Here is a 12194-nt window from a genome sequence, read left to right as displayed (position 1 = left end):
TTAATAAACTAGAGATGCCAGACAGCAACTGAAGGGCGCTAAGACAGTTATGTTCTTAGAGGAGTTCTCTTACATCACAATCAATAAAATGGTCAATATAATAACTATCATTGTCCACGAGCAGTGCAGAAAGTCCATACTTGTATGGAAAAAGTTTCCCTCCTTGTCGGCCATGTTTACGTCAAGGAGAACTCGACAGGTTGCAGAAATGTTGAAACCTGCATGATCAAAAAACTAATTCAAAAAGCTGCTTGTCCTGTATGTCAGAAACATTCTTCATGACGACTCAAGGCTGGAATATTCAACGCCGCCGCTGGAAATAAACCTTCTGCCTGCTTGAGATTCCCTCAGATGACTTATTCATCCACAGATCTGATGGGAGACACCATGAATTATGAGACTGATCACATTTAATTGGACGCGTTTGGATGTGAACTCGCAGACTGGCAGTCCATTATTCCGACTCATCTTCCATCTGAAATGTTCTTTTTATTTGAAGACAGACCCGGAGAGTTCAGGGCCCGTTTAGTTTAGAGAGGCTTTCATTTAGAACCAAGAAGAGCAGAACACTCTCAGGCTGAGATGAAGAGTTTGTTTAAGGATAGTTTTCTGCATTCGGTGTTATGAAAAGGTTCATTTGTGAAACCAAACGCTCAGGTTGATCATAAATGGACTTCTTACAGAGCGAGTGAGAAAGAACGAGCAGGGATTAGTAAACCACGACTTCTTAAATTGCTTAAATGTAATAATAATAATGAATTCCATTTTTAACGCACTTTTCTTTCAAAAGATTCTCAGAGTGCCACAGAGTCAAACTAATAAAAACATAGTTAAAACAACCCTTGATGAGACATAAATAGTTGACAATGATTTAACACAAAGTAAAAAACGTCCTCCCTGAATAATCTTTTTTTTAGGATAGTCTTTAATATCAGTTTATGTATCGTTGGAAGGATTATTAATTTGTGCTTTCAAATCAGGGATAGGTTGTAGCAGTGGGAACTGATATTACACAATATCATGGCTACTCCAATACAGGGTTCATACACATTGTGACCAATGCATTTCATGACTTTTCCATGACCTTTCACCAAATTTCCATGACTTTAAACCAAATTTTCATGAATTTTCACCAAATTTTCATGACTTTACACCAAATTTCCATGACTTTTAACCACATTTTCATAACTTTTCACCAAATTCCCATGACTTTACACCAAATTTCCATGACTTTACACAACATTTTCATGACTTTTAACCAAATTTCCATGACTTTACACCAAATTTCCATGAATTTTCGCCAAATTTCCATGACTTTACGCCAAATTTTCATGACTTTACACAACATTTTCATGACTTTTCACCAAATTTCCATGACTTTACACCAAATTTCCATCACTTTTAACCACATTTTCATGACTTTTCACAAAATTCCCATGACTTTGAACCACATTTTCATGAATTATCACCAAATTTCCATGACTTTACGCCAAATTTCCATGACTTTTCACCACATTTTCATGACTTTTCACCAAATTTCCATGACTTTTAAATTTGGTGAAAACGCAGGGTTCATACACATTGTGACCAATGCATTTCATGACTTTAAACCAAATTTCCATGAGCAAACATTTAGTGAAATCTGGGTGTAAACAGTAACAAGTGAGTAAATGTAGTATTTAAACAAACAATGAGTATACAAAGCATACAGTAAACCTTACATGACACAAATGAATGAGACAATAGTTTGATTAAAAGAATAAACATGTATATGCCTGTATGTATGCCTGCTTATATTCTGAGCGTCTTTCTTTTAAAAGCATATTCATTATTTCAAACTCAGCATAAATGAACGTCATGAACACATGAATATAACACATTTACATGACTTTTCTGTTTATTTATTTATTAAAGCTGCACCGATACACATTTTTGCTTTAACAGTTATATAAATAAATAATTAAACAGTAAAAACAGTGAAGAAAAAATAATCCACAATAGCAATATTATATATACAGACGGAATAACAAGTATTTAAAGTGATTTAAAGTGATTAAAGGGAAACACAGTTCGTAATATAGTTTAATCAAAGTCATTTTTGCGTGCAGAGTTGTTGCTGTTAACACTCATATATATAAATATGATGTAATAATCATATTTATATATATATGTATTATATACATTTTCTTATACTGTTAGCATTTACCTCCTTTTTGTATTCTTAATTTTAAATGTAATTTTAAATGTGTACCTTATGCCTTAAGCTTATTAAGTTATTGTAATTCTGTGTGTAAGTGTTTCACTGCACAGAGTAACTGTCTGTTAACTGTACATATGACAATAACAATATCTTATATCTTGAATCGTATTTATTTCTCATCGTATTGTGCGGTTTCTTGAGTGAACACAGCAGAGCCTGTCTGAGGAGACGCAGAGTAAAGCAGCCACTAGGTGGCAGTATAAGTGTTTAAACCACAGACTATTTACCTGTGTCTGTGTTCATTATCTAGATTATCTTAAACTATTGTTTATATGGTACTATTCTAAGTTTTAAGATTTTTATTGGGGATTTATTGGACATGGTTTTGTGTAGACTATCTGCTCAAATTAAAACAACTGCAGTAATTCAACTAAATGTACTTGATGTGGAGGATTAATTAGTTAAGGAGACAAAAATAAAACACTATTATCATTAGGTTTAAAATGATCTGCCTTGATAAAATGACTTCCAGCAGGTGAGCTGTTGACCTCTGACCTTAATAATTGTTATTACAAAACCAGTCATTAACCTAAATAAAAGTTTATTGATCAGCTTCAGTTTATAACACCTTAAACAGATCAATACGTCTTCTTTATGGACACCATCATGTCATAATGTGTATTAATACTGTATATGTTCTTCTAAGCACAATGCATGGATAGATTTATATATTGTAGTTGTGGACATCATGTATTTAGGAGTGAGCGTGTGTTGTTATAAGCTATAAATAATGACAATTGAAAAATAAAAAGACAGTTTATTGGTGTTAAGCAGCCTTCAGTGGACCTTCAGTCATATTTACCTTCATTATGAAATCATCAGTTACTGTCATAATCTATTTGATCCCCTCTGACAGAATTACGTTAGCAACCGTATTGAATCATATTTATGTCACCATCTTATTGTGCGGTGAAAACTGCGACCGTAATCCCAGAGGGAAAAACGCGTCCTCGAAATGTAGTTGCAGTTTAGAAAGCTTGGAATGTGACAGAGAGACGTCATCATCTTGAAATACAATATTAGTTTCCTCTTTCGTTGTACATTTGATTAATTTGTGTTCAATGTGTTTCCTTCAAAGATATAAGAAAGCAACAAAACTACATTATGGATCCAACGTTATATAAACATAAGTATCTAGGATCACTTAACACTGTGTTAGCCTTGTGCCAAGCAGAGATAGACAACATACTAAACATCTTGAAAACAGCTCTAGATGGCACTGTATTCATTTAGCTTTATTAATTTAGACGTTTTTCTTGCTTTCAAATGAAAAAATTTAAAAAACATGTATTTTGTACCACAACACCCCCAGGACCAGTTAATATAATAATAATATAATGTATTTTAAAATTCTTTTTAATATAATAAACTGCTGTGCTGGAAACAAAATATTTAAATATCTTCATATAAACCTTCTGCTTTCTTTCAATTCCATAAAACATTAAGTTAAAAATGTTTTGACTCCAATTTTTCAGAATAACCATGAACTGAAATAGTTTCCTCAAACATCTTTGAAAAAGTGCATCAGTAAAGGATAAAAGCGAGGCAACATATTCATCTTCAAATCCCGCCCTCCTTCAGTCGTGGTCCCGGTCCCGGGGTTGAAGCGAGGGGCACCCTGAGCACCCACCGAGTCCCTTCTCCCTGGCGCTGGAGTCGAAGCGAGGGAGAACCAGAACGCCGTCTTCCGCTTTGGTTTGGGCGGCGGGGGACGTGGCGTCACTCGAGGCTCTCTCGTCCTCCGCGGTCAGGATGCTCTTCACCAAGCAGGTGATGGCGGCATCGATGTTGGTGTCGTCCTGGAGAGAGAGAAAAAGAGAGAGAGAGAGTGGAGGGTTATGCTTCGTTCACACCTTAAAGCGTTGTTGATGACGTGAATAACGTAGCGTGAATAACGTTGCGCTAATAACGTAGCGCTAATAAAGTAGTATAAATATCGTAGCGTGAATAACGTAGTGTGAATAACGTAGCTCTAATAACGTAGCGTTAATAACGTAGCGCTAAAAACGTAGTGTGAATAACGTAGCGTGAATAACGTAGCGTGAATAACGTAGCGCTAATAACGTAGCGCTAATAACGTAGCTCTAATAATGTAGCTCCAATAACGTAGCTCCAATAACGTAGCTCTAATAACGTAGCGCTAATAACGTAGCTCTGATAACGTAGCTCTAATAACGTAGCGTTAATAACGTAGCGTTAATAACGTAGCGCTAATAACGTAGCGCTAATAACGTAGCGCTAATAACGTAGCGCTAATAACGTAGCGCTAATAACGTAGCTCTAATAATGTAGCTCCAATAACGTAGCTCTAATAACGTAGCTCTAATAAGGTAGTGTGAATAACGTAGCGCTAATAACGTAGCGCTAATAACGTAGCGCTAATAACGTAGTGTGAATAACGTAGCGCTAATAATGTAGCTCTAATAATGTAGCTCTAATAACGTAGCGCTAATACCGTAGTGTGAATAACGTAGCGCTAATAAGGTAGTGTGAATAACGTAGCGCTAATAACGTAGTGTGAATAACGTAGTGTGAATAACGTAGCTCTAATAACGTAGCGCGAATAACGTAGCACTAATAATGTAGCATGAATAACGTAATGGGAATAACGTAGCGCTAATAACGTAGCGCTAATAACGTAGCGTGAATAAGGTAGCGTGAATAACGTAGTGCTAATTACGTAGCGCTAATAACGTAGTGTGAATAACGTAGCGCTAATAACGTAGTGTGAATAACGTAGCGCTAATAACGTAGCGCTAATAACGTAGCGCTAATAACGTAGCGAAAAACGTAGCGCGAATGACGTAGCGCGAATAACGTAGCGCGAATAACGTAGAGCGAATAACGTAGAGCGAATACCGTAGCGCGAATAACGTAGAGCGAATACCGTAGCGCTAATAAGGTAGCACGAATAACGCAGCGCGAATGACGCAAATAATGCAGCGCGAATGGCGTGAGTTTAATCGCTTGACTTTTTGTGGTTAATTCTCGTCATTCGCTTCATTCGTTTTTGGTGTGTGCGTAGCATTAGAGATTGGGAACGGACAAGCAAGCTGAATCTGATAATGCAGATTTATGCGGCTCAACATTTTTAGGGTTGGAAAACAAAAAAAGACAACATCAGTACTCTGTTTTCCTCGTCCACAACACAACGTACAGACAGAAGCAGATCCCTGGTCAGTTTGTAGGATTAACAAGCGGAGGGAACTCGTGCCCTACCTTGGCGGAGGTTTCGTACCAGCCGACGAACCCGGACTGTCTGGAGAAGTTCTCCAGTTTGGGCAGCTTGGGGCACAAGCCGTGACTCCGCTGGTCGCACTTGTTGGCCAATAGAACGGCTGGAACCGGCGTCCCGTTGTTAAGCGCCACCTGACAGGAGTGGACAGCTGACAGTCAGACGGAGAAATGTACTTTCTGCTGCTACTGCGCGGCTTTTTTCTTCAACATCAACGCAAATATATAATCAACGGTTCGACTTTATAATAAGTACACACTATTTAGCAGTATTAAAGCACGAGTAAACACTCAATTCATCATGTAATGCTTTGTAAGGCATAGATAAAGGAACAGTCTGTATAATGACTACTTCTGTTACTTTATGTAGACTCGGCTAAAACATTTGTACTTTTACTTATGTGAGAGTTTGAATGCAGCACTTTTACTTGTAAGAGTATTTAATTACACACTGTGGTATTGCTACTTTTACTTTAAACTACTACAAGGAACTTTCCTTTTGTGTTGATTTAGCACCGATAACAAGAATACAACAAATACTAATAAAATATTGAAATAGCAAATCTTTTACCTGTAACAGAGTATTCATGTATTTACTGTGTGTTGCTACTGTTACTTGTAACAGAGTATTCATGTATTTACTGTGTATTGCTACTGTAACTTGTAACAGTATTCATGTATTTACTGTGTATTGCTACTTTTACTTGTAACAGAATATTTATGTATTTACTGTGTATTGCTACTTTTACTTGTAACAGAGTATTTATTGACTGTGTATTGCTACGTTTACCTGTAACAGAGTATTTATGTATTTACTGTGTATTGCTACTTTTACCACCAACAACATGAACCTTGTTTGTTATATCCAAATCTTCACGAGTGGAACTGTAAACGCATGAAGGACAGCTTTCTGATGACGGACCTGCAGGTTTTCCTTTACGAGTTGATTGACGAGTACCTGAATGCACCATTAGCGTTGGTCTTTCTGAGGCTGTACTCTATCAATTGAGATTTAATTTCTATGTTCCTGTTTTTTGACACATGTATTTATGCCATGAACCTTTTTCCTGTTGCATTTTTTAAGAGGAAGGTTTCTTTCTTAAGAGACAATAAAGTCACTTGAACACTGGGGTGACCCTTTTATATCAGATCACAAGGTACAAATCAAGAAAAAAACACGGTATAAATCCCCAAAACAAAAACATGTTAGGTATCAAATTAAAAAATACAAATCAGGGCTGCAATAATATATAATCCCCATGTACAACCTCTAAACACAACCCACACCATGAATAGGATTAAGGGTGAGGGCTTAATAAAGGGCTACAAACCAGTAAATACTGTGGAAGAATATCCAACACAAGCTCATTTCACTCTGTTAGGTTATTAAAAGACGTTCAGGGTAATGTGGCTCGTCATGACGGAAGCAGAAGTGCTGATAAAAGAACTACTTTAACATTTCTCAGAAACAAAGTGCGTGTGTGTCTCTCCTGTAGTCGGCTAGAGGACGTCTATCTAATGCTATATTCCCTGAAGAACGTTTCATAGCATCCATTCATGTTATCCTGATTTTAAACTAAAATCAATCCCAGACACACATTGCTGACCTCGGGCCTTCGCTCTGACATCATCGCATTCACCTTGGAGTCCAGGTCTCCCTTCCACTTGAGGACGGCCTGGAAGGTGGACAGCCGGGTCATGTCGAAGACCACGAGCGCTCCCACTGCCTCCCTGTAGTACACGCGGGTCATGTTGCCATAGCGCTCTTGCCCTTTTATAGAAGAAGAAGGATGACCACGTCATGAAACTAATTAATAATGTACATTCTTAGCTCTAAGACCGAATTAAAATAGAGACTAAGAGGAGACTTCTCCTAACTTAAGTAGAAGTAAGTTGAATAAGAGTTTAAGATCTAACTGGAAGGAACATTGTTGTAATTATTTAACTCTTTATTTTTCACCTGAAGAACTTTGCAGCATTGGAACTGAGGATTTAGGGCGTTAACAATTAACTTTAATTATTGATTAATCTGGTGATTATTTCACTCAAAATATCTCATTTTTATATCTAAAAAAAGACAAGAAGGAAAATGAAAAAAATAACCATTTTAAAATGAGTATTTAATAGTGTTCTTTTTATATTTGACGCAAAACAGAAAAATATACAAATATAACCAACAAGAAAGCATCAAACATATTTTTATACTGTAAAAGTCGGGTTACAAGCCACTTCTACCTCTGGTGGGTCTCCCCGCTGTAGCAAGCTAGCAGCAGCGCTAGCTTCCTGCTCCTACTAGCTCCTTGCAGCTACTAGCTCCCTGCTACTGCTAGCTCCCTGCTGCTGCTAGCTCCCCGCTGCTGCTAGCTCCCCGCTGCTGCTAACTCCCCGCTGCTGCTAGCTCCCTCCTGCTGCTAGCTCCCTCCTGCTGCTAGCTCCCTCCTGCTACTAGCTCACTGCTGCTGCTAGTGCTGCTGCTAGCTCCCTGCTGCTACTAGCTCCCTGCTATTGCCCGTGTCCCCTCTGCCCGAGACGGGTGTCGAGCTGGGGCTGGTCCCGCTACCTTCGGTGGTCGGGGAGCTAGCAGGGGCGCTAGCAGGAGCGCTAGCTGGCTACAGTGGGGAGCTAACGGGGACACTGACCGAAGGTAGTAGCGGCTTGTAACCCGACTTTTACGGTACATTTGAGAAGATTTGCTTGTTACCTGTTACTTTTCTATCGATTAACTAGCTTAAATTAAATTAAGACATTGCTGAACCACGTGTGTGTGTGAAGAAGAAGAAGAAGAAGAAGAAGAATGCATCTTCTGTTTGCATTGCGAGTGTGTGACCATGTGTGTGAATGAATACGTCTCTATACTGGACGCTAACTTCCTCCACATGATTCTAATATAGTCGAGAATCAGCAAGTGAGCAGTGAGAACACACACACACACACACACACACACACACACACACACACACACACACACACACACACACACAGTTTCCTAAGAGCTGATGTTATCTTTGTCTTTCTTAACACCATCTGATAGACCTCCTTCAGCCCAGAACCTTTCAAAATAAAAGCTCCCAAAAGGTCACAGTGTCAACCGTATTGCATCTAAAATATGTGCTCTATTTTATTGCCTTAAAAGGTGAGTTTACTTAACACCTGTAGCTCATAAAATATCCCAAATGCTTTGATGCAAAACCGCCTTGACAACAATCCAGAGCTAATGGATAATCCGCCTGTCAACATTAAACCAGTTGAGCAGCCTCCCATGCGTCCTCCCAGTGTGACGTCATCACTGGTCACTGATCTCCATGCAAATGACGGCGCTTATCGGAGACCGTGCCGTTCAAACAGCCGGTGTGTGAGAAGAAAGAACATCAGCATGGAGTCATGATGGGTTTTATAAACACAACAGACTTCTTTCTTTTTTAAATGGAGGGTGAAACCAACATTTCACTGCAGAAACAGAAGTTAACCACATTTTTTGGGGGCGGTAACTTCCCATATCGTGCAGCGTCGACGGATGAAGTCAGCAAGATGTAGCCAACGAGTGAGAAGCGGCAGATTACCGTGATGTGCATTAGTTGCATTGAGTCCGACGTTGATACTTATCAGGTAGAAGCACTGTGACATTTAAGAAAGCTAATTGCATTCTGACTAGTAAGAATCAAAGTGCTTCATTAACAAGCTTTCCCAGACTGGATTATAGCCATATATCGACCTGTCAATCACCGTGTAGCCCCGCCCCTAAAGCGTCCCCCCTCATGGTCTGTTTGACTCTAAATGACCATAATTTACTAAATGAACATCATGCTGTATTGAAGAAGACTTGAAACTAGAGATTGAGACATAAACTCATGTTTACAATGTTTACTGAGGGAATACATCAAGAGAGAAGTAGTCATTTATATAGACTTCTATACAACCAGAGGAGTCGCCCCCTGGTGGTCAGGAGAGAGAATGCAGCTTTAACACATGAAGCATATACTTCTATACAACCAGAGGAGTTGCCCCCTGGTGGTCAGGAGAGAGAATGCAGCTTTAACACATGAAGCATATACTTCTATACAACCAGAGGAGTCGCCCCCTGGTGGTCAGTAGAGGTAATGCAGGTGCAATGCCCTTCTGCTCTGGCTTCTCTTTTCAGAACCGGAAGTTGCCGCCTGGCCCAAAACAATAAAAGTGGCAACAAAGTTTTTTGCCCCAACTTTTTGGCCACTTCCAGTATGCTGAAGGTCAGTTAGGCGATCAGCTGTGTTATCACTAGCGGTTCAGAGTAGTGAGTGAGGAGTCAGCAGGCAGTAAAAAACAGGCCGTAAAAGATGGTTTGAGCAGATGTGAGTCACGGAAAACCAACTTACCATGAGCCATGAAAATAAAACATTTGAATTCCTAAGTTAGGTGGAATTAGGTGGACTTTTTTTTTTATGCATTTGCTTTAAACTATTTTATAAATAGTCAATTACAAGCTTCATCATTCCAGAAACCTATGTTTGTGGATTAGTTTTAACATGCTTCTACCCTTAAAGGGGAAGTAAAGTCACACTACATGACAAACAATACGCAAATCACGCGGGAATGTAAACTACTGTGTTTTTCTTTTCCCTGGATACATTCTCATGGTCCAAACACACTTTTACGCACCGGCGATGTCCCACAGCTGCAGCCGCACCACCGTGCTCTGGTCCCAGCTCAGCAGCTTGAGGGCGAAGTCCACCCCGATGGTGGCGCGGTAGTGCTGGGAGAAGACCTGGTGCACGTAGCGCTTGATCACGGACGTTTTGCCCACTCCGAGATCTCCGATGACCAAAACTTTGAGCAGCCGCTCGCGCTGCATTTCGCCGCTCTCGGGTCGAGGGCGCGCGCGGTGATGTCTCCAATTATGGGTTCCGCGAGAAATGGAGGGCTTGGCCCGGTATGCGAGGAGGCTGGAACACGAGTTGTACTGTTTGACACTTAAATAAACAAGTAAGCTCTGGAAGCAGAGTTTATAGCGTCGCTCTGGAGTCCCGCGGGTGCAAAAACGGGAAAAGCCTGTAAAGATACTGCAGCTCGGGTCGTCGTTGTATCATCCCTGCAAGTGCTCATGGGACATTGAGTCTCTGTCAGCAAAACAAAAGTGTCGAACAATAAAAAACTGTGTGTGTGCAAAGCGTCTCCTCTTGACACCGCGGGAGAGGAGCGTCATCAGCCTGGAGGACCACGCCCACATGCCGTCTGTGCGTGTGTGGCCGCTTTATTAGGTACACCTGCATTTTAATGAAGGCATTACTGCGTCACGTGCTTCAGTTTACATGTTTTACAACTTGGTTGTGTCTTATGTTATAATGTGTACGTTAATAAGCGGAGAAGAGGAATTTAAATTAAATGTAATACATGTATTTTATTGATTTGTGTGTGTAATATTATTATCCAACATACCTATTTTATTTTAAAATAAACTGTATTAAATGTAATATATTTATTTTACAGATTTATTTTAGTGATATTATTGTCCAAAATGCCTATTTTATTTTAAAATAAACTGTATTAAATGTAATATATTTATTTTATAGATTTATTTGAGTAATATTATTATCCCAAATCCCTATTTTATTTTAAAATAAACTGTATCAAATGTAATATATTTATTTTACAGATTTATTTGAGTAATATTATTATCCAAAATCCCTATTTTATTTTAAAATAAACTATTAAATGTAATATATTTATTTTACAGATTTATTTGAGTAATAGTATTATCCAAAATCCCTATTTTTTTAAATAAACTGTATTAAATGTAATATATTTATTTTACAGATTTATTTGAGTAATATTATTACCCAAAATGCCTATTTTATTTTAAAATAAACTGTATTAAATGTAATATATTTATTTTACAGATTTATTTGAGTAATATTATTATCTAAAATGCCTATTTTACTTTAAAATAAACTGTAATAAATGCAATATATTTATTTTAGATTATTTGAGTAATATTATTATCCAAAATCCCTATTTTATTTTAAAATAAACTGTATTAAATGTAATATATTTATTTTATAGATTTATTGGAGTAATATTATTATCCAAAATCCCTATTTTCTTTTTAAATAAACTGTATTAAATGTAATATATTTATTTTACAGATTTATTTGAGTAATATTATTATCCAAAATCCCTATTTTATTTTAAAATAAACTGTATTACATGTAATATATTTATTTTATAGATTTATTTGAGTAATATTATCATCCAAAATCCCTATTTTTTTAAATAAACTGTATTAAATGTAATATATTTTTTTATTGATTTATTTGAGTAATATTATTACCCTCAACATGTTTTTTTTTCTTTCTTAGCTTTACTTTTTTTTCTTTTTTCCATAACTTGATAACTTGTTAGTGTTTTATTGCTTCGTGTATGTTTTTAACAAACAACCTGGTAAGTATCTTACACAATATGAATTTCATAAAGGTTGTGTTTGATGAAACTGTGGTATGAAGACAGCTGTCCCCTCACGAGTGTAGAAAACACAACAAACACATAAAGTTCAGAGCTGCTGTGTGAAAAGAACTACACTTCCCACACGTTGCAGCTCGTCCATTTCCGTGTCTGCGCACTGTCGAGTGCGCACAAGGACAGCGCACTGGCGCAGTGAATGTGCAGCTTCCTCTTGCACTGAATAAACAAACATGTTATGGAAAACAATATTTCCCTAAAAATAAAG

General features: G+C 37.9%; 1 protein-coding gene across 1 annotated transcript; it reads right to left on the bottom strand.

Moving 5' to 3' along the window:
* Positions 1-3435: 3435 nt before the first annotated feature.
* Positions 3436-10322, bottom strand: LOC306733931 (ras-related protein Rab-38; the record flags this gene model as incomplete). Its single annotated transcript, XM_079215242.1, has 4 exons — positions 3436-4059; positions 5480-5629; positions 7135-7265; positions 10130-10322. The coding sequence occupies 4 exons, from the start codon at positions 10320-10322 to the stop codon at positions 3838-3840; spliced, it is 696 nt and encodes a 231-aa protein (XP_079071368.1). The 3' UTR covers positions 3436-3837.
* Positions 10323-12194: the final 1872 nt, after the last annotated feature.

Source organism: Taurulus bubalis (genome assembly GCF_910589615.1).
Source record: "Taurulus bubalis genome assembly, chromosome: 3".
Classification (NCBI taxonomy): Eukaryota; Metazoa; Chordata; class Actinopteri; order Perciformes; family Cottidae; genus Taurulus; species Taurulus bubalis.
This window is presented reverse-complemented; position numbering and strand designations above follow the sequence as displayed.